The following is a 22,246-nucleotide window of genomic DNA, read 5'->3' as shown; positions in this document are numbered from 1 at the left end:
CTGTGTACAGTACTGGGCACCAGTGTACAAGAAAGATATAGTGGAGCTGGAGAGGGTTCAAAGACGGGCAACCAGGGTAATACGGGGAATGGGAGGACTACAGTACCCAGAAAGATTATCAGAATTAGGGTTATTTAGTTTAGAAAAAAGAAGGCTTAGGGGCGACCTAATAACTATGTATAAATATATCAGGGGACTGTACAGAGATCTCTCCCATGATCTATTTATACCCAGGACTGTATCTATAACAAGGGGGCATCCTCTACGTCTAGAGGAAAAAAGGTTTCTGCACCAGCACAGTGGTATAGGTGGTTTGTCGGCACTTCGTCGTAGAGGTGGTGCTCGTGGATAAGATAGTCAATAGTATAAGAAATGGATCCCAGCACTCACCAGATGATGCAATAAGTTCAGTTTTATTTGTAGGAATACATCGGCAGTGTATGCCTTCCTCTGCTGTCTAACGTTAGACAGCAGAGGAAGGCATTCACTGCCGAAACGCGTCCTGTATTTAAAGATGTATTCCTACAAATAAAACTGAACTTATTCCATCATCTGGTGAGTGCTGGGATCCATTTCTTATCCTCTACACCAGCACAGACGGGGGTTCTTTACTGTAAGAGCAGTGAGACTGTGGAACTCTCTGCCAGTGGAGGTGGTCAAGGAGAACACCACAGAATCTACTCCAGACAGCCTGGAGGATGACAGGTGAGTATTGAGAAAAAGGGACTTTTCAGAAGAAGTGGTAGACCCCCTTGTGTCAGTATTTCGATGCACACATTGGTTCAGCGTGGGCCCATATAGCAGTCTATAGGTGTTGCCATAGTACGGATAGATACGGCCATAAAACTTATCTGCCTGAACTTATATAAAATAAACAAAAATAGTTACGTGAGCCCCTCCAATTATAATAGAGATGGCGCAGCATAAATCCCACTCCAAGGGTCTCCATGGAGAGTGTGCAATACCGCAAGTGACCACTAGTTGCGCACAAGTTCCCCAATCTGCGCAATTGTACTATAGCGCAGTGTTTTTCAAACAGTGTGCCTCCAGCTGTTGCAAAACTACAACTTCCAGCATGCCCGGACAGCCCTTGGCTGTCCGGGCATGCTGGGAGTTGTAGTTTTGCAACAGCTGGAGGCACCCTAATTGGAGGCACTGGACTGAACTAAATTTCCTGCTAAATCCGTTTATAACAGAGTCAAAATAAAACGATACAGCACAGAAGAGGTTAACCGATGACACCGGTCTCACGTTGCTCTTTTAACCGTCGCCATTTTCCCGGAGACCAAACTGACTTTCCATGAGGTGCCTACGGTTCCTAGCTAGGGACAGTTCAAAAAAAAAATGATATCAAAGCGTTCTTCAGTCACGTGATCGTACGCGGCGCTCTGTGGAAGGGGACGTGTGCTCTGACGTCATCACTGGGCGACACTCCTCAAACACGTGAGGGAGTAAGAGAGCGAGGAGCAGGGCTGCGGGTCACAGGTACGGGCAGGATGAGGCTTCTTCTCCGGTGTGTTCGCCTATAGGTTACCGTATAGAGGCGGCTCTACGTCACTTGTTTCATAGTGGGGGGTCCTGGGTTAGAGGCGTCATTATCACGTGTCATAGCAGTGTTTCCTAACCGTTCTGCCTCCAGCTGTTGCAAAACTACAACTCCCAGCATGCCCGGACAGCCTTCGGCTGTCCGGGCATGATGGGTGTTGTAGTTTTGCAACAGCTGGAGACACACTGGTTGAAAAACACTGTCCTGTAGTCACATCCCTATATGGCGGTGTTCCCAAACCAGAGGCTCTATAGCTGTTGCTTAACTACAATTCCCAACATGTCTTTGGTTGTCTGGGCATGATGGAAGTTGTTGTTTTGCAGCAGATGGAGACCCACAGGTTGAGGTACACTACTGTATAGAGATGTCCTGTATAAAACTCCAGAGCTGCACTCACTATTCTGCTGGTGAGGTCACTGTGTACATACATTACTTATCCTGTACTGATCCTGAGTTATATCCTGTATTCTACCCCAGAGCTGTACTCACTATTCTGCTGGTGAGGTCACTGTGTACATACATTACATTACTTATCCTGTACTGATCCTGAGTTATATCCTGTATTATACTCCAGAGCTGTACTCACTATTCTGCTGGTGGGGTCACTGTGTACATACATTACATTACTTATCCTGTACTGATCCTGAGTTATATCCTGTATTATACTCCAGAGCTGTACTCACTATTCTGCTGGTGAGGTCACTGTGTACATACATTACATTACTTATCCTGTACTGATCCTGAGTTATATCCTGTATTATACTCCAGAGCTGTACTCACTATTCTGCTGGTGGGGTCACTGTGTACATACATTACATTACTTATTCTGTACTGATCCTGAGTTATATCCTGTATTCTACCCCAGAGCTGTACTCACTATTCTGCTGGTGAGGTCACTGTGTACATACATTACATTACTTATCCTGTACTGATCCCGAGTTATATCCTGTATTATACCCCAGAGCTGTACTCACTATTCTGCTGGTGAGATCACTGTGTACATACATTACATTACTTATCCTGTACTGATCCTGAGTTATATCCTGTATTATACCCCAGAGCTGTACTCACTATTCTGCTGGTGGGGTCACTGTGTACATACATTACATTACTTATCCTGTACTGATCCTGATTTATATCCTGTATTATACCCCAGAGCTGTACTCACTATTCTGCTGGTGAGGTCACTGTGTACATACATTACATTACTTATCCTGTACTGATCCTGAGTTATATCCTGTATTATACCCCAGAGCTGTACTCACTATTCTGCTGGTGGGGTCACTGTGTACATACATTACATTACTTATACTGTACTGATCCCGAGTTATATCCTGTATTATACTCCCGAGCTGTACTCACTATTCTGCTGGTGAGGTCACTGTGTACATACATTACATTACTTATCCTGTACTGATCCTGAGTTATATCCTGTATTATACTCCAGAGCTGTACTCACTATTCTGCTGGTGGGGTCACTGTGTACATACATTACATTACTTATCCTGTACTGATCCTGAGTTATATCCTGTATTATACTCCCGAGCTGTACTCACTATTCTGCTGGTGGGGTCACTGTGTACATACATTACATTACTTATCCTGTACTGATCCTGAGTTATATCCTGTATTATACCCCAGAGCTGTACTCACTATTCTGCTGGTGAGGTCACTGTGTACATACATTACATTACTTATCCTGTACTGATCCTGAGTTATATCCTGTATTATACTCCAGAGCTGTACTCACTATTCGGCTGGTGAGGTCACTGTGTACATACATTACATTACTTATCCTGTACTGATCCTGAGTTATATCCTGTATTATACTGCAGAGCTGTACTCGCTATTCTGCTGGTGAGGTCACTGTGTACATACATTACATTACTTATCCTGTACTGATCCTGACCTTAGATTTACTCTTCTTATAGTCTCTTTGAACATCTCTGCTGTGTCCCTGAAAATACATCATGGGTAGGAAATTAGACCCCCTAAAGAAAGTGGCCCGGGGACCCGGACGGAAAGCGAAAAAACAACCAGGAGCTGAAAACGAACTGAGCAAAATCCTGAGTGATGGTGAGTGTCGTAGTCTTCCTACCTATATATATGAAAAATAATTACCATATTTTTCGCCGTATAAGACGCACTTTTTCTTCCCCAAAACTGGGGGGGAAAAGTCGGTGCGTCTTATACGGCGAATACACACCTATGGCGGCGGTCCCTGCGGCCATCAACGGCCGGGACCCGCGGCTAATACAGGACATCACCGATCGCGCTGATTCCCTGTATTAACCCTTCAGACGCTGCGATCAAAGCTGACCGCCGCATCTATAACAAATGTAAAAGCTTCCCGACAGCTCATTCGGGCTGATCGGAACTATCGCGATAAAATTGCGATGTCCAGATCAGCTAGGACGCGAGCGGAGACACCCCTTACCTTGCTCTGTCGTGTCCAATCAGCGTTTGATTGCTCCAAGCCTGAGCTACAGGCTTGAGCAATTGAGCCCCTATTACTCTTTAGAGGCCTGTGGAAAATGAAAGAAGCAATCTGATTGGTTGCTATGGGCAACTGCACTACTCTTCCTCTGCACGGGTTTTGATAAATCTCCCCCTTAGTGATGGCAGCAGTATACAGATAGATCTGAAAAGGGTCTCAGAGCTAGGAGGACGGATCTAATAGGTGATGTCCTCCTGTAGTTCACAGGAAGTCCGAAACCAGGTCCTGGAGCAAAGTAACTTTTTTTCAGTCAGACTAGTGATCACATGACCAAGTTAAGTTAATGTAAAGCATATATGCAGCTGTTTTGAAATAAAACAGATGGCGCCGTAGGAGTAGTGATTGGGAGTGCGCATAATATGGGCAAATAACATGGAGTGCTTCTTTAAAGGGGTATGTACATGTAGCAATGTGTCATATATGGTGACATCTTCTTCCTTATCATCCCCGGGAGACATTCCTACCAGCAACAATAGTGAAGATATAAAGTTTGAAAGGTGTCCCCTGCCAGCTTGCCACCACGCCCCCTCCCAGAGACTTGCATTCAGGGGGCGTGGTGTGACATAACGAGGGGTGTGGCCATGACGTCATGGCAGCCCGCACCCAGCATTCTAAACGAATGCCGGGTGCTGCACAGAGATTCTGGGGGTCCCAGCTGTGGACCCCCCACAATCAAACATCTTTTCGCCTATCCTTTGGCTTGGTGATAAGATGTCTAGGGACGGAGTACCCCTTTAATCTGCCTACACATCCCAACTGAGCACGTGCAGCTCTGAAACCTATGTCACTAGGTACTTTACAACTTCAGCATTCGCTGCCATTAACCCCTTAACGATGCAGGACGTATATTTACATCCTGCGCCGGCTCCCGCGATATGAAGCGGGATCGCGCCGCGATCCCGCATCATATCGCGTCGGTCCCGGCCCTCATCAACGACCGGGACCGGCGGCTAATACCACACATCGCCGATCGCGGCGATGTGTGGTATTAACCCTTTAGAAGCGGCGGTCAAAGCTCGGTGAAATCGCGGCGTCCCGAACAGCTGACAGGACACCGGGAGGGTCCTTACCTGCCTCCTCAGTGTCCGATCGGCGAATGACTGCTCCGTGCCTGAGATCCAGGCAGGAGCAGTCAAGCGCCGATAACACTGATCACAGGCTTGTTAATACACGCCAGTGATCAGGATGAGAGATCAGTGTGTGCAGTGTTATAGGTCCCTATGTTAATAAAGGTCATTTAACCCCTTCCCTAATAAAAGTTTGAATCACCCCCCTTTTCCCATAAAAAAAATAAAACGGTGTAAATAAAAATAAACATATGTGGTATCGCCGCGTGCGCAAATGTCCGAACTATAAAAATATATCATTAATTAAGCCGTACGGTCAATGGCGAACGTGCAAAAAAATTCCAAAGTCCAAAAAAGCGTATTTTGGTCACTTTTTATACCATTAAAAATGAATAAAAAGGGATCAAAAAGTCCGATCAAAACAAAAATCATACCGATAAAAACTTCAGATCACGGCTCAAAAAAAGATCCCTCATACAGCCCTGTACGTGGAAAAATAAAAAAGTTATAGGGGTCAGAAGATGCCATTTTTAAATGTATAAATTTTCCTGCATGTAGTTATTTTTTCCAGAAGTGCGACAAAATCAAACCTATATAAGTAGGGGATCATTTTAACCGTATGGACCTACAGAATAATGATAAGGTGTAAGTTTTACCGAAAGATGCACTGCGTAGAAATGGAAGCCCCCAAAAGTTACAAAATGGCGTTTTTTCTTCGATTTTGTCGCACAATTATTTTTTTTTCCGTTTCGCTGTGCATTTTTGGGTAAAATGACTAATGTCACTGCAAAGTAGAATTGGTGGCGCAAAAAATAAGCCATAATATGGATTTTTAGGTGGAAAATTGAAAGGGTTATTATTTTTAAAAGGTAAGGAGGAAAAAACGAAAGTGCAAAAACGGAAAAACCCTGAGTCCTTAAGGGGTTAAAGGGGTATTCCAGACAAAACCTTTTTTTTTATATATATATATATATATATATATATATATATATATCAACTGGCTCCGGAAAGTTAAACAGATCTGTAAATTACTTCTATTAAAAAATCTTAATCCTTCCAATAGTTATTAGCTTCTGAAGTTTTCGGTCTAACTGCTCAATGATGATGTCACGCCCCGGGAGCTGTGCATGATGGGAGAATATCCCCATAGGAACTGCACAGCTCCCGGGACGTGAGTCATCAGAGAGCAGTTAGACAGAAAACAACAACTCAACTTCAGAAGCTAATAACTATTGGAAGGATTAAGATTTTTAAATAGAAGTAATTTACAAATCTGTTTAACTTTCCTGAGCCAGTTGATATATAAAAAAAAATTTTTTTCCTGGAATACCCCTTTAACCCCTTAACGACGCAGGACGTATATTTACGTCCTGCGCCGGCTCCCGCGATATGAAGCGGGATCGCGCCGCGATCCCGCATCATATCGCGTGGGTCCCAGCGCTAATCAACGGCCGGGACCCGCGGCTAATACCACACATCGCCGATCGCGGCGATGTGCGGTATTAACCCTTTAGAAGCGGCGGTCAAAGCTGACCGCCGCTTCTAAAGTGAAACTGAAAGTATCCCGGCTGCTCAGTCGGGCTGTTCGGGACCGCCACGGTGAAATCGCGGCGTCCCGAACAGCTGATCGGACACCGGGAGGGCTCTTATCGGTGTCCGATCGACGAATGACTGCTCCGTGCCTGAGATCCAGGCAGGAGCAGTCAAGCGCCGATAACACTGATCACAGGCGTGTTAATACACGCCTGTGATCAGGATGAGAGATCAGTGTGTGCAGTGTTATAGGTCCCTATGGGACCTATAACACTGCAAAAAAAAAGTAAAAAAAAAGTGTTAATAAAGGTCATTTAACCCCTTCCCTAATAAAAGTTTGAATCACCCCCCTTTTCCCATAAGAAAAATAAAACAGTGTAAAAAAAAATAAAAATAAACATATGTGGTATTGCCGCGTGCGTAAATGTCCGAACTATAAAAATATATCATTAATTAAGCCGTACGGTCAATGGCGTACGCGCAAAAAAATTCCAAAGTCCAAAAAAGCGTATTTTCGTAACTTTTTATAACATTAAAAAATGAATAAAAAGTGATCAAAAAGTCAGATCAAAACAAAAATCATACCAATAAAAACTTCAGATCACGGCGCAAAAAATGAGTCCTCATACCGCCCTGTACGTGGAAAAATAAAGTTATAGGGGTCAGAAGATGACATTTTTAAATGTATAAATTTTCCTGCATGTAGTTATGATTTTTTCCAGAAGTGCGACAAAATCAAACCTATATAAGTAGGGTATCATTTTAACCGTATGGACCTACAGAATAATGATAAGGTGTAATTTTTACCGAAATATGCACTGCGTAGAAACGGAAGCCCCCAAAGGTTACAAAATGGCGTTTTTTTTTTCGATTTTGTCGCACAATGATTTTTTTTTTCGTTTCGCCGTGCATTTTTGGGTAAAATGACTAATGTCACTGCAAAGTAGAATTGGCGACGCAAAAAATAAGCCATAATATGGATTTTTAGGTGGAAAATTGAAAGGGTTATGATTTTTTAAAGGTAAGGAGGAAAAAACGAAAGTGCAAAAAACGGAAAAACCCTGAGTCCTTAAGGGGTTAATGTAGTAATCTCTGTCTACTGATAGCTTTTTTTATTTATTTTTATTTTTTTTTATAACAGAGACTGAAGTAAAACGCCTGTCCAGCCGCAGCAGAAAGAGGTGAGGATCCTGCTGTGTGTGACCTTCTTGTTGTTGTTTTAGTCCTTTCTTTTTTCTTTTTCATTTTTCACCTTCTTTGTTTCTCTCAGGGCATTAAAGAGGAGACAAGTGGAAGAACAGAAGACAACACCTAGTAAACCAGAAGCAAAGCAAAATGGTGAGAAGTGAAGACTCCTCCTAAGTTATGTAGCGCACTCGGCTCAAACATATTATCACCGCTTACATCTTATTGTTTCATTAGGTGACGCAAAAGCTGCCCAGAGAGGGAAGACAAAGCTGTCAGGGTTCAGTGATGAGAATGCAGAGTGGCTGAAACCTGTCAAGAGGCCAAGGAAGGAGGAAGATGAGGAGGAGATGGAGGAAGGTGACATTGATCAAGACATGGACAGCGGAGATGAGGAGCCTGGAAATCTAAAAGGAGAAGAGGAGGAAGAAGCCGAGGAGAACGGAGACGATGAACCTGCTGAAGGGCTGGACCTTTCTGACAGTGATGATCTGCAGGATGACTATGGAGCGTCCTCAGAGGATGAGGAGGAGGAGGGTGGTGAGGAGGATGATGATAATGAAGAGGAAGATGATGATGATGATAATGAAGAGGAGGATGATGATGATGAAGATGAAGATGATAATGATGTAGGTCTATCAGCATTCTTGTACCCAATACCCAAATTACTGCTTTTGTTTTGTTTATTTAACATACGTTCACTCTGATTTGTCTTCTTGTTTTAGCTTCTTCCAATTGAGAAGGCCGCTGTAAAACAGAAGAAAAAGAGTAAAAGGTAAAAATATGGAAAATTACAGTAAAACTTTTGTCTGCTGCTCTAAAGTTAATCACCGCCCTCTTGTTTCTCCTCTTTAGTGATGTCCCTGGCCCTTCCTCCTCCCCCTCCTCCTCTATAGTGATGCCCCTGGCCCTTCCTTCTCCCCCTCCTCCTCTATAGTGATGCCCCTGGCCCTTCCTTCTCTTCCTCCTCCTCTATAGTGATGCCTCTGTCCCTTCCTCCTCCTCTATAGTGATGCCCCTGGCCCTTCCTTCCCCCCCTCCTCCTCTATAGTGATGCCCCTGGCCCTTCCTTCTCCCCCTCCTCCTCTATAGTGATGCCCCTGGCCCTTCCTCCTCCCCCTCCTCCTCTATAGTGATGCCCCTCGCCCTTCCTTCTCCCCCTCCTCCTCTATAGTGATGCCCCTGGCCCTTCCTTCTCCCCCTCCTCCTCTATAGTGATGCCCCTGGCCCTTCCTTCTCCCCCTCCTCCTCTATAGTGATGCCCCTGGCCCTTCCTTCTCCCCCTCCTCCTCTATAGTGATGCCCCTGGCCCTTCCTTATCCTCCTCCTCCATAGTGATGCCCCTGGCCCTTCCTTCTCTTCCTCTATAGTGATGCCCCTGTCCCCTTCCTTCTCTTCCTCTATAGTGATGCCCCTGTCCCCTTCCTTCTCTTCCTCTATAGTGATGCCCCTGGCCCTTCCTTCTCCTCCTCCTCCTCTATAGTGTGATGCCTCTGGCCCTTCCTTCTCCTCCTCTATAGTGATGCCCCTGGCCCTTCCTTCTCCTCCCCCTCCTCTATAGTGATGCCTCTGGCCCTTCCTCCTCCTCTATAGTGATGCCTCTGGCCCTTCCTCCTCCTCTATAGTGATGCCCCTGGCCCTTCCTTCTCCTCCTCCTCCTCCTCTATAGTGATGCCTCTGGCCCTTCCTCCTCCTCTATAGTGATGCCCCTGGCCCTTCCTTCTCTTCCTCTATAGTGATGCCCCTGGCCCTTCCTTCTCCTCCTCCTCCTCTATAGTGATGCCCCTGGCCCTTCCTTCTCCCCCTCCAGCTACATAATGTTGCTCCCTGTCTTATTTTTCACACTATGTCTTACCCCTTCACCTAATAACATGGTTCTCCATGTGCAGTGCGCTCCTATGTCTTCACTACAGGTGTCTTACTCCTGACTTCTTAATTTACTCCTCACATCCTCTGTTACTGTTCATGAAACCATCATGTTTACATATCAGTCTCCTTTTACACAGAGAGAAGGAGGCCGAGGGTGAATCAGACATTAAGCTGAATTTGGACGGTGAAGAACATTTTACCCTACCAACCGCAGAAGAAATGGACAACCAGCGTATCCTTGTTTGTGATGGTCTTCGTGCCTGGGTGTAGCCTAAAATGGGCAATCTGTATTAGTGTAAAGAGGGGGAACCTTATTTATTTAGAAACATTCATTCCCCCAGTCCATTACTGTTCACAGATCTCATACGCGTAAGCCTATGCCAGTGTTTCCCAACCAGGGTGCCACCAGCTGTTGCAAAACTACAATTCCCAACATGCCCGGACAGCCTTCGGCTGTCCGGGCATGCTGGGAGTTGTAGTTTTGCAACAGCTGGAGGCGCCCTGGTTAGGAAACACTGGCCTAAGCATAGTCCTTGCCATGTTTGCCTCCTTACATCACTGTTCAGTCTCCGCGAACCTTGACCTCACCAGTGTGCAGGAACGCATTAAGGATATTGTAGCTGTTTTACTAGATTTTGGCAATCGTGGAGGACAGCATTCAAGACAGGAATATATTTCTGTGCTCCGCCGGGATCTGGCCACCTACTACAGCTATGGCGACTACATGATCGAGATGCTCAGTGACCTGTTCCCAGTGTCAGAGGTGAAGACTGCTATTGAGATTTATATGAAAATACTGAATGATGTACAAGGTGATGTCCGTCACACAGTCTGTTCTAATCTGACCATTACTTCATCTCTCTTCCCTCCTCTGAAGTTGGTTGACTTTCTGGAGTCCTGTGAGGTTCAACGTCCAGTAACAATCAGAACCAACACTTTAAAGACCAGAAGACGGGACTTGGCACAGGTATCTATTCAACATTTGTCTGTTCATACTATATGGCTCATCTTCTGTCTGTTATGTATTATTTTGTATACCCAGGGAAAGGTCCACTATAATACCGCCTTCAATGTACAAGAATAAAACTACAATAATACTGCCTCCTATGTACAAGTGTATAACTACTATAATACTATCTCCTATATACATGAATATAACTACTATAATACTGCTCCTATATACATGAATATAACTACTATAATACTGCTCCTATATACAAGAATATAACTACTATAATACTATCTCCTATATACAAGAATATAACTACTGTAATACTGCTCCTATATACAAGAATATAACTACTATAATACTGCTCCTATATACAAGAATATAACTACTATAATACTGCCCCTATATACAAGAATATAACTACTATAATACTGCTCCTATATACAAGAATATAACTACTATAATACTACCTCCTATATACAAGAATATAACTACTATAATACTGCTCCTATATACAAGAATATAACTACCGTATATACTCGAGTATAAGCCGACCCGAGTATAAGCCGAGACCCCTAATTTCAATCCAAAATCCCAGGAAAAGTTATTGACTCGAGTATAAGCCTAGGGTGGGAAATACCTCATCCCCCCCCTGTCATCATCCAGACCCGTCATTAACATCCTCATCATCATCCCCTTGTCATCATCCCACACATCCCCCCTTCATCATCCCCTTATCATCCCACACATCCCCCTTCATCATCCCCTTGTCATCATCCCACACATCCCCCCTTCATCATCCCCTTATCATCCCGCACATCCCCTTATCATCCCGCACATCCCCCCTTCATCATCCCCTTATCATCCCACACATCCCCTTATCATCCCGCACATCCCCCCTTCATCATCCCCTTATCATCCCACACATCCCCCCTTCATCATCCCCTTGTAATCATCCCACACCCCCCCCCTTCATCATCCCCACCCCCCTTCATCATCCCCACACCCCCCCTTCATCATCCTCTTCTCATCATTCGCCCTCAGTGGTCTTCAACCTGCGGACCTCCAGAGGTTTCAAAACTACAACTCCCAGCAAGCCCGGGCAGCCATCGGCTGTCCGGGCTTGCTGGGAGTTGTAGTTTTGAAACCTCCGGAGGTCCGCAGGTTGAAGACCACTGCGGCCTTCAACATCATCCAGCCCCCCTCTCACCCCCTTTAGTTCTGAGTACTCACCTCCACTCGGCGCTGGTCCGGTCCTGCAGGGCTGTCCGGTGAGGAGGTGGTCCGGTGAGGAGGTGGTCCGGGCTGCTATCTTCACCGGGGGCGCCTCTTCTCCGCGCTTCCGGCCCGGAATAGAGGCGTTGCCTTGACAATGACGCAGAAGTACGTTGGCAATGAACGCACCTCTGCGTCGTTGTCATGGCAACGTGACTATTCTGAGGCCGGGCCCGAAGCGCTTAGAAGAGGCCTCCCCGGTGAAGATAGCAGCCCGGAACCACTATCCCACCGGACCACCTCCTCACCGGACAGTCCTGCAGGACCGGACCAGCGCCGAGCGGAGGTGAGTACTCAGAACTAAAGGGGGTGAGAGGGGGCTGGATGATGTTGAAGGCCGCAGTGGTCTTCAACCTGCGGACCTCCGGAGGTTTCAAAACTACAACTCCCAGCAAGCCCGGACAGCCGATGGCTGCCCGGGCTTGCTGGGAGTTGTAGTTTTGAAACCTCTGGAGGTCCGCAGGTTGAAGACCACTGCGGGTGGGGGAGTTCACTCGAGTATAAGCCGAGGGGGGTGTTTTCAGCACGAAAAATCGTGCTGAAAAACTCGGCTTATACTCAAGTATATACGGTACTATAAAACTGCCCCTATATACAAGAGTATATCTAATATAATACTGCCTCCTATATACAATAATATAACTACTATAATACTATCTCCTATATACAAGAATATAACTACTATAATACTGCTCCTATGTACATTAATATAACTACTATAATACTGCTCCTATATACAAGAATATAACTACTATAATACTGCTCCTATATACAAGAATATAACTACTATACTACTGCTCCTATGTACAAGAATATTACTACTATAATACTGCCTCCTATGTACAAGAATATAACTACTATAATACTGCTCCTATATACAAGAATATAACTACTATAATACTGCTCCTATATACAAGAATATAACTACTATAATACTGCTCCTATATACAAGAATATAACTACTATAATAATGCTCCTATATACAAGAATATAACTACTATACTACTGCTCCTATGTACAAGAATATTACTACTATAATACTGCCTCCTATGTACAAGAATATAACTACTATAATACTGCTCCTATATACAAGAATATAACTACTATACTACTGCTCCTATGTACAAGAATATTACTACTATAATACTGCCTCCTATATACAAGAATATTACTACTATAATACTGCCTCCTATATACAAGAATATAACTACTATACTACTGCTCCTATGTACAAGAATATTACTACTATAATACTGTCTCCTATATACAAGAATATAACTACTATTACCTTTGTTCTTCCTTTCTTCAGGCTCTTATCAACCGTGGAGTCAATCTGGATCCATTGGGCAAGTGGTCTAAGACAGGGCTGGTCATTTATGATTCCTCTGTACCCGTGGGTAAGTTGGCATAGAAGGGGTATGAGGCCTGGCAGAACCCTGTTCTCTGTATAGTCCTGGCATTGATGTGTGTTCTCCTTCCAGGTGCCACCCCTGAGTATCTGGCTGGACATTACATGCTACAGGGAGGCTCCAGTTTCTTACCTGTCATTGCTTTGGCGCCTCAAGAAAATGAGCGGGTCCTGGACATGTGCTGTGCCCCTGGCGGGAAGACCAGTTATATGGGTGCGTACGGATGAAGCTCAATGATTCTCAAGCTGAATTCCTTTTATGTACGGTCCCTTCTGGATGATGACATTTGTCTTTTATTCATAGCTCAACTGATGAAGAACACGGGGGTCATTGTAGCCAACGACATGAACGCCGATCGGCTCCGCAGCGTGGTGGGAAACCTGCACAGACTGGGAGTCACAAACTGTATCATTAGTAATTATGATGGTCGGCAGCTCTCCGGGGTGAGAACTCACAGAAGATGTCACATTATTCTTAAGCTGACCATAGACTTGAGGGTTTCTTTTCGAGTTATCTTAAAGGGGTACTCCGCTGCTCAGCATTTGGAACAAATTGTTCCGTACGCTGGAGTCGGCGCCGGGAGCTTGTGACGTGGTATCCCCACCCCCTCATGATGTCACGCCCCGCCCCCTCAATGTAAGTCTATGGGAGGGGGCGTGACGGCAGTCACGCCCCCTCCCATAGACTTACATTGAGGGGGCGGGGCGTGACATCATGAGGGGGTGGGATACCACGTCACAAGCTCCCGCCTCCAGCGTTCGGAACAGTTTGTTCCAAACACTGAGCAGCAGAGTACCCCTTTAACCCCTTAAGGATCAAGCGTTTTTCCTTTTCTGCACTTTCGTTTTTTTTTTCCTCCTCCTTACCTTTTAAAAAATCATAACCCTTTCAATTTGGCACCTAAAAATCCATGTTATTATGCTTATTTTTTGCACCACCAATTCTACTTCGTAATGACATCAGTCATTTTACCCAAAACTCTACGGTGAAATGGAAAAGAAAAATCATTGTGCGACAAAATGGAAGAAAAAAACACCTTTTTTGTAACTTTTGAAAGCTTCTGTTTCTATGCAGTAAATTTTTCGGTAAAAATAACACCTTATCTTTATTCTGTAGGTCCATACGGTTAAAATGATACCCTACTTATATAGGTTTGATTTTATATTACTTAAAAAAAAAATCATAACTACATGCAGGAAAATTTATATGTTTAAAAATGTCATCTTCTGACCCCTATAACTTTTTTAATTTTCCGCATATGGGGCGGTATGAGGGCTCATTTTTTGCGCCGTGATCTGAAGTTTTTATCGGTGCCATTTTTGTTTTGATCGCTTTTTATTCTTTTTTTTTTTTTTTTTTATGGTATAAAAGGTGACCAAAAATACGCTATTTTGGACTTTGGAATTTTCTTGCGTGTACCTTATTGACCGTGCGGTTTAATTTACAATAAATATTTTATAGTTTGGACTTTTACGCACGCGGCGATACCACATATGTTTTTATTTACACAGTTTTCTTTTGTTTTATGGGAAAAGGGGGGTTATTCAAACTTTTATTAGGGAAGGGGTTAAATCATCATTATTATTATTTTTTTTTTTCAGTGTTCTAGCTCCCATAGGGGACTATAACATGCAGTACATTGATTCAATACACTGATCACTGCTATTGCATTGCAATGCAATGATCAGTGTTATCAGCGGTCGATTGCTCAAGCCTGGATTTCAGGCTTGTAGCAATCAATCGCCGATCAGACGCGCAGGAGACAGGTAAGGCACCCTCCTGCTGCGTTCTAGCTGATCGGGATGCTCTAGCTGATCGGGACATGGCGATTTTTATCGCGGTGGCCACGATCAGCCCGACTGAGCTGCCAGGAAGCTTTCACTTTAGACGCGGCGATCAACTTTGATCGCCGCGTCTAAAGCGTTAATGCCAGACATCTGCCTGAACGGCGATGTCTGGCATCAGCAGCCAGGACCATTTGGGTGTGATCCGAGCTCCGCTCCTGAGCTCTCTTCATAACCCTTCCGTGCCGCAGCGCCGTTTAGAAATGGCGTTTTGCGGCAAGGGATTAATCTTTTGTATTATTTGTGATATCTTTATTGATATTGTTAATATTAATATCTACATCATCCCCCTTTATCAGGTTCTTGGAGGATTTGACCGGGTGCTGCTGGATGCTCCGTGCAGTGGAACTGGAATCATCAGCAAAGATCCGGTTGTGAAAACGAACAAGGTGGGTGAGGTAGAGGGCACGTGCAGGGCAAGGGAAGTGGGACGCAATGCCTGAAATGTTCATGTTGTCAGTGTAGGACTGATATAGAAAGACTAGGATGTAAGTCAGTATCTCCCAACCAATGTGCCTCCAGCTGTTGCTAAACTATAACTTCCAGTATGCTAGGAGTTGTAGTTTATCTACAGCTGGAGGAACAATGGTTGGGAGATATTGATGTTAATACTTGTGTATCCAACCTGACCTCCTTGTGTATCCAACCAGACCTCCAGATGTTGCAAAACTACAACTCCCAGCATGCCCGGACAGCCAACGGCTGTCCGGGCATGCTGGGAGTTGTAGTTTTGCAACATCTGGAGGTCTGCAAGTTGAAGACCACTGACATAGACTATAGGTCACTACTAGAGATGAGCAAACTTACAGTAAATTCGATTCGTCACGAACTTCTCAGCTCGGCAGTTGATGACTTTTAATGCATAAATTAGTTCGGCTTTCAGGTGCTCCCGTGGGCTGGAAAAGGTGGATACAGTCCTAGGGAGACTCTTTCCTAGGACTGTATCCACCTTTTCCAGCCCACCGGAGCACCGGAAAGCTGAACTAATTTATGCAGCCGCCGAGCCGAGAAGTTCGTGACGAATCGAATTTACTGTAAGTTCGCTCATCTCTAGTCACTACATAGAATGCCCTATTTACCCCCTAACTTGTATTTGCAGAATACACAGGACATCCAGCGATGCGCACACATACAGAAGGAGCTGATCCTAAGTGCCATTGACTCTTTAGATGCCCAGTCTTCAAGTGGTGGATTCCTGGTCTATTGCACCTGCTCAATCACAGTAAGTGTCTCGCTGAGGTTAAGTCTTAAAGGGGTTAACAAGTAGGGTTATACGTGTCTGAATAGTGGGGGTTCTACTGCCGTATTATGAGAACGGGGTCACGTGTCGCCCTTGTGTGGGTCAAGTGGTAATCGAGCGGATGTGCGGTCACGCCATTTACTTTCAATGAGAGATGCTAGACCGCCGCTCCGTTCAAACGGGCACTTTGAACTCCCATTCACATAATTGTTGCTGGTCCCATCATGGGATAGAAGCTGTCGGCTGATTGGTCGTTCAGCCTGGTGGAAGACTGGTCTTTTGGCTTCTCTTGAATAGAGCCGTGTTGCAACGCTGTATCATAGTGGTCCCCAACACCGGCCAACTTCAATGGGATTCTGCTGTCACATTCCCAAAATGTAAAGGGAAACTGAAAGCTGGTTTACCCTTACTAAACCCGATATAATGAGTTATAGTGTGGGGGAACAGCTGCAAAATGAGGGGTCACTAAGTTTAACATGTCCTGGAAAACCCCTACTCTGGTGGGAGCAATTTGTAGTGGCTCCAGAAAGTTATACAGATTTGTAAATTACTTTTATTTAAATAAAAATCTTAAACCTTCCAGCACTTATCAGCTGCTGTATGCTACAGAGTTGTTCTTTTCGGTCTGACCACAGTGCTCTCTGCTGACACCTCTGTTAGTGTCAGGAACTGTCCAGAGCAGGAGAGTTTTGCTATGGGGATTTGCTCCTTCTCTGGACAGTTCCTGACACGGCCAGAGGTGTCAGCAGAGAGCACTGTGGGCAGACAGAAAAGCACTACACAACTTCCTCTGGAGCATACGGCAGCTGATAAGTACTGGAAGGGTTAGGATTTTTTAATAGAAGTTAGAAATCTGTTTAACTTTCTGGCATTGAGAAAAAAAAAAAATAATATTCCACCGGAGTACCCCTTTAAGAGCTCATTCACACAGCAAAATATCCGGCTGGACATTCTGTGTGCACAAGGCGCTGACTGATTCATGTGGCGCTAGGACTGCTTGGAAATGAGCGGTCTTCATAGACGGCAATGCATTTCCCGACAGATTTCGCTGAAAGAATAAACATGTGAGTCTGGAATCTGTATTTCCGCTGCAGAATTTTTCGCCTGGGGAAACAACGGAATTTCCAAGCTGAACCTTTTCAGTGGATTTTATGCTTATAAATTCTGCCGTGTGACTGGCGCCTTAGTCTCCCCGTGTAGTGTCCCTTGTTTGACTCTTTAGGGGACACTGACTTTGCTTCCCTTGATACTTTTACGCTTTGTGCCTACAGGTGGAGGAGAACGAGTGTGTGGTGGATTACGCCCTGAAGAAGAGAAACGTTAAACTTGTACCAACAGGTCTGGACTTTGGTAAAGAAGGATTCGTGAGGTGAGGAACCTGCTGGGATCTTTTGTAAGGCCCGCAGCAGACATCCCTGTTCTCTTCTGTCCTCTACTACACTTTGCATGTAAAGACAAAAGGGGAGATATAGTAAAACATGTGCATAGAAAACGTTGACCAGTTGCCCGTAGCAACCAGTTAGGTCGCTGCTTTTATATTTCTTTTAAAAAATGAAAGAAGTGGTCTGGTTACCATGGGCAACTGCACCGTTCCTCCTCTGCACAGATTTTGATAATCCCCCCCATGACTATACAGTGATCCCTCAACATACGATGGTAATTCGTTCCAAATGAACCATCGTTAGTTGAAACCATCGTATGTTGAGGGATCCGTGCAATGATAAGTATAGGAAGTTATACTCACCTGTCCCCGCCTCTCCGGACTGTCACCGCTGCCCTGGATGTCGCCCTCCATCGCTTTCGCCGTGTCCCCGCCGCTCCGGACCGTCACTGCTGGCTGGGATCATCGCCGTCATGATGTCACTACGCATGCTGCTCCTATTGGATGACGGGACGGCGTGCGCGGCGACGTCATGACGACGAAGGAGGGGATCCTGAATAGGATGGTCCGGAGTGCCGGGGACAGGTGAGAGATCATCACCGCAGCACACGGGGCACCGTAATCGGCTATCCGGTGACAGCTGAAGCAGTCTGCGCTGCCAGATAGCCGTTTATGCGATGGCCCCGACATACAAAAGCATCGTATGTTGATGCTGCCTCTGAGAAGCCATCGTATGTGGAAATAATCGTATGTCGGGGCCATCGTAGGTCGGGGGGTCACTGTATATTGCATTTAAAAAAAAAAAATGCCCAAACTAGTTTTCAGAGGATGTTGACCCCAGGATTTTCTAGTAATATATTTCTTCTTCCTTAGATTCAAGGAGAGGCGATTCCATCAGTCTCTACGCCTGACGCGCAGATTTTACCCGCACACTCACAACATGGACGGGTTCTTTATCGCCAAATTTCGCAAATTTTCAAACACCATCCCGTCTACTAAAGAAGGTGAGCAACATGGCTGTACTTGCATCTTATCACTGAGAGAGGGGCACTGAGGCCACTGTCTTAGGAGAGTAGTTATTAGTGCTGCTGTGGTACTGCAACTCCCAGCCATGACTATTAGTTATGCTGATAGGGGTTAAGAGGGGTACTCCGGTGAAAACCTTTTTTCTTTTAAATCAACTGGTGGCAGAAAGTTAAACATATTTGTAAATTACTTCTATTAAATAATCTTAATCCTTCCAATACTTATTAGCTGCTGAATGCTACAGAGGAAATTCCTTTCTTTTTGGAACACTGATGACATCACGAGCACAGTGCTCTCTGCTGACATCTCTGTCCATTTTAGCAACCATGTATAGCAGATGTATGCTAAGGGCAGCATGGTGGCTCAGTGGTTGGCACTGCTGCCTTGCAGTGCTGGGGACTTGGGTTCAAATCCCACTAAGGACAACAATAAAGAAAGTGTTATTATTATTTTAATAATGTCAGCAGAGAGAACTGTGCTCGTGATGTCATCAAAGAGCATTCCAAAAAGAAAAGAATTTCCTCTGTAGTATTCAGCAGCTAATAAGTACAGGAAGGATTAAGATTTTTTAATAGAAGTTATTTACAAATATGTTTAACTTTCTGCCACCAGTTGATTTTAAAGAAAAAAGGTTTTCACCGGAGTACGCCTTTAAAGTTTTGCACATGATGGCCCAGGCCAGTGGTCTCAAACTGTGTCCCTCCAGATGTTGCAAAACCTCAACTCCCAGCATGCCCGGACAGCCGTTGGCTGTCCGGGCATGCTGGGAGTTGAAGTTTTGCAACATCTGGAGGGACACAGTTTAAGACCACTGTCCTGGACTAAGGCTAGGTCTGATACCCCTGGTAGCCCATCAATTCTCAGAATGCATAGAATGTGCCGCAGTACCAGACATAGCCACATGGGCAGCGCTGTGTCTGTTAGTGCAGCTTTTTAGTTCCATCCTCCCAGTCAATGGGACAACCGGAAATCTAAATAATAATAATAAAAATGATGATAATAATAATGAAAATAATAATAGAAATGATGATGATGATGATGATAAAAATTATAAAAGTAATGATAAAAATTATAATAAAAATAATTTTAAAAAATGCTACTTTTCTAGTAAACATTGTATTTCAGTTCTTTAGCAATTGAACTGATCCGTGTTTGCTGTCATTGGATGGAAACCTTTCCCACAATCAGAGGCTGAAAAGCTGTCCTGATCCAGTCCTGTGTACACAGCTGCAAACTGTAATGAAACCAGTTAAAGGGGGTACTCCGCTGCGTCGTTCCTAACACTTGGAGCGGGTGGCGGAGGTTGTGACATCACACCATGCCCCCTCAATGCAAGTCTATGGGAGGGGGTGTGACTGCCACCACCGCCCCCTCCTATAGACTTTCATTGGGGGGGGGGGGGGGGGGGGCGTGGCATGATTTTATAAGGGGTGTGGCAGTGACATCACGACCCCACCACCCGCATCCAGCATTGTAAACTAATGTCTGGTGCTGCACAGAGATTGCGTCCCAGCTTAGATACCCCTATGATTAGACATCTTATCCCGAATCCTATGGATAGGAGATAAGATGTCTAGGGGCGGAGTACCCCTTTAACAGAACTATTCCTATTCACTCACTACAAGCACAGATTTTGAAAATAGCGAGCAACTGAAACAAAAGGGATTAATAGGAAGTTGAAGTATGTTTCAGTATAGCAATGTTTCCCAACCAGGGTGCCTCCAGCTGTTACAAAACTACAACTCTCACGTGCATGCATGCTGGGAGTTGTAGTTTTGCAACAGCTGGAGGCACCCTGGTTGGGAAACACTGCAGTATACAAGACCAATTTCTTATCCTATTCATCTGTTCTTTGTTACATCTCCTACCCTCATAGCTGAGTGACAACCGCATTAGAGCTACAGACTTCTAGCTTTGGTTGTCACCCAGCTTTGCCAGGCATTGATGTATCACCTGGACAGAAAAGGATTTCCCACACCCCACCAGTAAAGAATGTGTTCACGATTCGTTCTCCAGATTGCAGATGAAGTGTTCTATAATTTTCTATGTAATCCTATTCTCTCCAAGGGAAAGAAGAATCCGGTGCTGATCAGACAGAACAAAATGCCGCAGAGAAGAAAGAAACGGGACAGAAGGAAGCGAGCCCCAAACCTGCAAACCAAAAACAGAAGGGGCAGAACACACCGCTGCCTTCCAAACCAGGGAAGAACACACCGCTGCCTTCCAAACCAGGGCAGAAGACACCACCCCCTTCCAAACCAGGCCAGAAGGCACCTCCCCCTTCCAAACCAGGGCAGAAGGCACCTCCCCCTTCCAAACCAGGGCAGAAGGCACCTCGCCCTTCCAAACCAGGGCAGAAGACACCTCGCCCTTCCAATCCAGGGCAGAAGACACCTCGCCCTTCCAAACCAGGGCAGAAGACACCACCTCCCTCCAATCCAGGGCAGAAGACACCACCCCCCTCCAATCCAGGGCAGAAAACACCCCCCTCCAAACCAGGGCAATCCACACCTAAAACAAAGGAACAGAAGCGTCTCAAGTATAAGAAAAATCAAAAGTTGTTCCAAAAGAAACAGAAGCTTCTATTAAAGAAGAAGAAAGAGAAAAAGAAGAGTAAATAGTATCGTGACTTCTCCCAGACCACAACCACCATCTCCAGTTCTGCGCTGGTCCCTGATCAGTCATCCTCCAACTCTGTCCATCTAGAAGAGACACATGTTGGACGCTTTGAATGGGCGCCATCTATACGAAGTGTTCTGTACACGAGGACGCTCTGGGATCAAGAGACGCTCTGCAAGAGGCTTGGACTGTCCAGGGCGGATGAGATGCTCTGCAGGCATGTTCTCCGTGCCACAGGCTGTCTGCTGAGACTGTCATTTGTGACTTGTTTTACCATAAATTGAATACAAACCAAGAATTGTGTGTGGTGTAAATGTCATTTTCCTCTGATAGTGATTGTGGGCAGCGCCTGGGCCAATACCAGGAAGTATTACTTTACTGAGAGAGTAGTCTGTACATGGAATAGCCTTCCTGCAGAAGTGGTCGCTACAAAGTGAGGAAGTTTAAGCATGCATGGGATAGGCATAAGGCTATCCTCCATATAAGATAGGGATAGTTATAAGGCTATCCTTCATATAAGATAGGGATAGGCATAAGGCTATCCTTCATATAAGATAGAGATAGGTATAAGGCTATTCTTCATATAAGATAGAGATAGGTATAAGGCTATTCTTCATATAAGATAGGGATAAGCATAAGGCTATCCTTCATATAAGATAGGGATAGACATAAGGCTATCCTTCATATAAGATAGAGATAGGTATAAGGCTATCCTTCATATAAGATAGGGATAGGTATAAGGCTATCCTTCATATAAGATAGGGATAGACATAAGGCTATCCTTCATATAAGATAGGGATAGGTAT

The 22,246-nt window shown here is 44.9% G+C and overlaps 1 protein-coding gene across 4 annotated transcripts; it reads left to right on the top strand.

The window, feature by feature from the left end:
- Positions 1-684: 684 nt before the first annotated feature.
- NOP2 (NOP2 nucleolar protein) lies at positions 685-21,731 on the top strand. 4 transcript variants are annotated; one of them, XM_056528973.1, is made up of 17 exons: positions 685-705; positions 3,478-3,622; positions 7,785-7,824; positions 7,914-7,981; positions 8,066-8,457; positions 8,554-8,603; positions 9,835-9,929; positions 10,264-10,460; positions 10,575-10,664; positions 13,231-13,318; positions 13,403-13,543; positions 13,634-13,773; positions 15,474-15,563; positions 16,274-16,396; positions 17,686-17,783; positions 18,669-18,799; positions 20,889-21,731. In XM_056528973.1, the coding sequence occupies exons 2-17, from the start codon at positions 3,517-3,519 to the stop codon at positions 21,440-21,442; spliced, it is 2,403 nt and encodes an 800-aa protein (XP_056384948.1). In that variant the 5' UTR covers positions 685-705; positions 3,478-3,516; the 3' UTR covers positions 21,443-21,731. The 4 variants fall into 4 exon arrangements, with proteins under 4 accessions (XP_056384948.1, XP_056384943.1, XP_056384944.1 ...); XM_056528968.1 differs by lacking the exon at positions 685-705 and adding an exon at positions 1,173-1,485; XM_056528969.1 differs by lacking the exon at positions 685-705 and adding an exon at positions 1,781-1,892.
- Positions 21,732-22,246: the final 515 nt, after the last annotated feature.

Source organism: Hyla sarda, chromosome 7 (assembly GCF_029499605.1).
Source record: "Hyla sarda isolate aHylSar1 chromosome 7, aHylSar1.hap1, whole genome shotgun sequence".
Lineage (NCBI taxonomy): Eukaryota > Metazoa > Chordata > Amphibia > Anura > Hylidae > Hyla > Hyla sarda.
The sequence above is the reverse complement of the archived record's forward strand: the minus strand, read 5'-3'. Positions and strand labels throughout refer to the sequence as shown.

Bases quoted from the DNA above. Each gene is read 5' to 3' on its own strand.
- NOP2 (XM_056528973.1), top strand. From the start codon at position 3,517: ATGGGTAGGAAATTAGACCCCCTAAAGAAAGTGGCCCGGGGACCCGGA. The intron at 7,982-8,065 runs GTGAGAAGTGAA...TTGTTTCATTAG, and splicing joins ACCAGAAGCAAAGCAAAATG to GTGACGCAAAAGCTGCCCAG. The intron at 16,397-17,685 runs GTAAGTGTCTCG...TTGTGCCTACAG, and splicing joins ATTGCACCTGCTCAATCACA to GTGGAGGAGAACGAGTGTGT.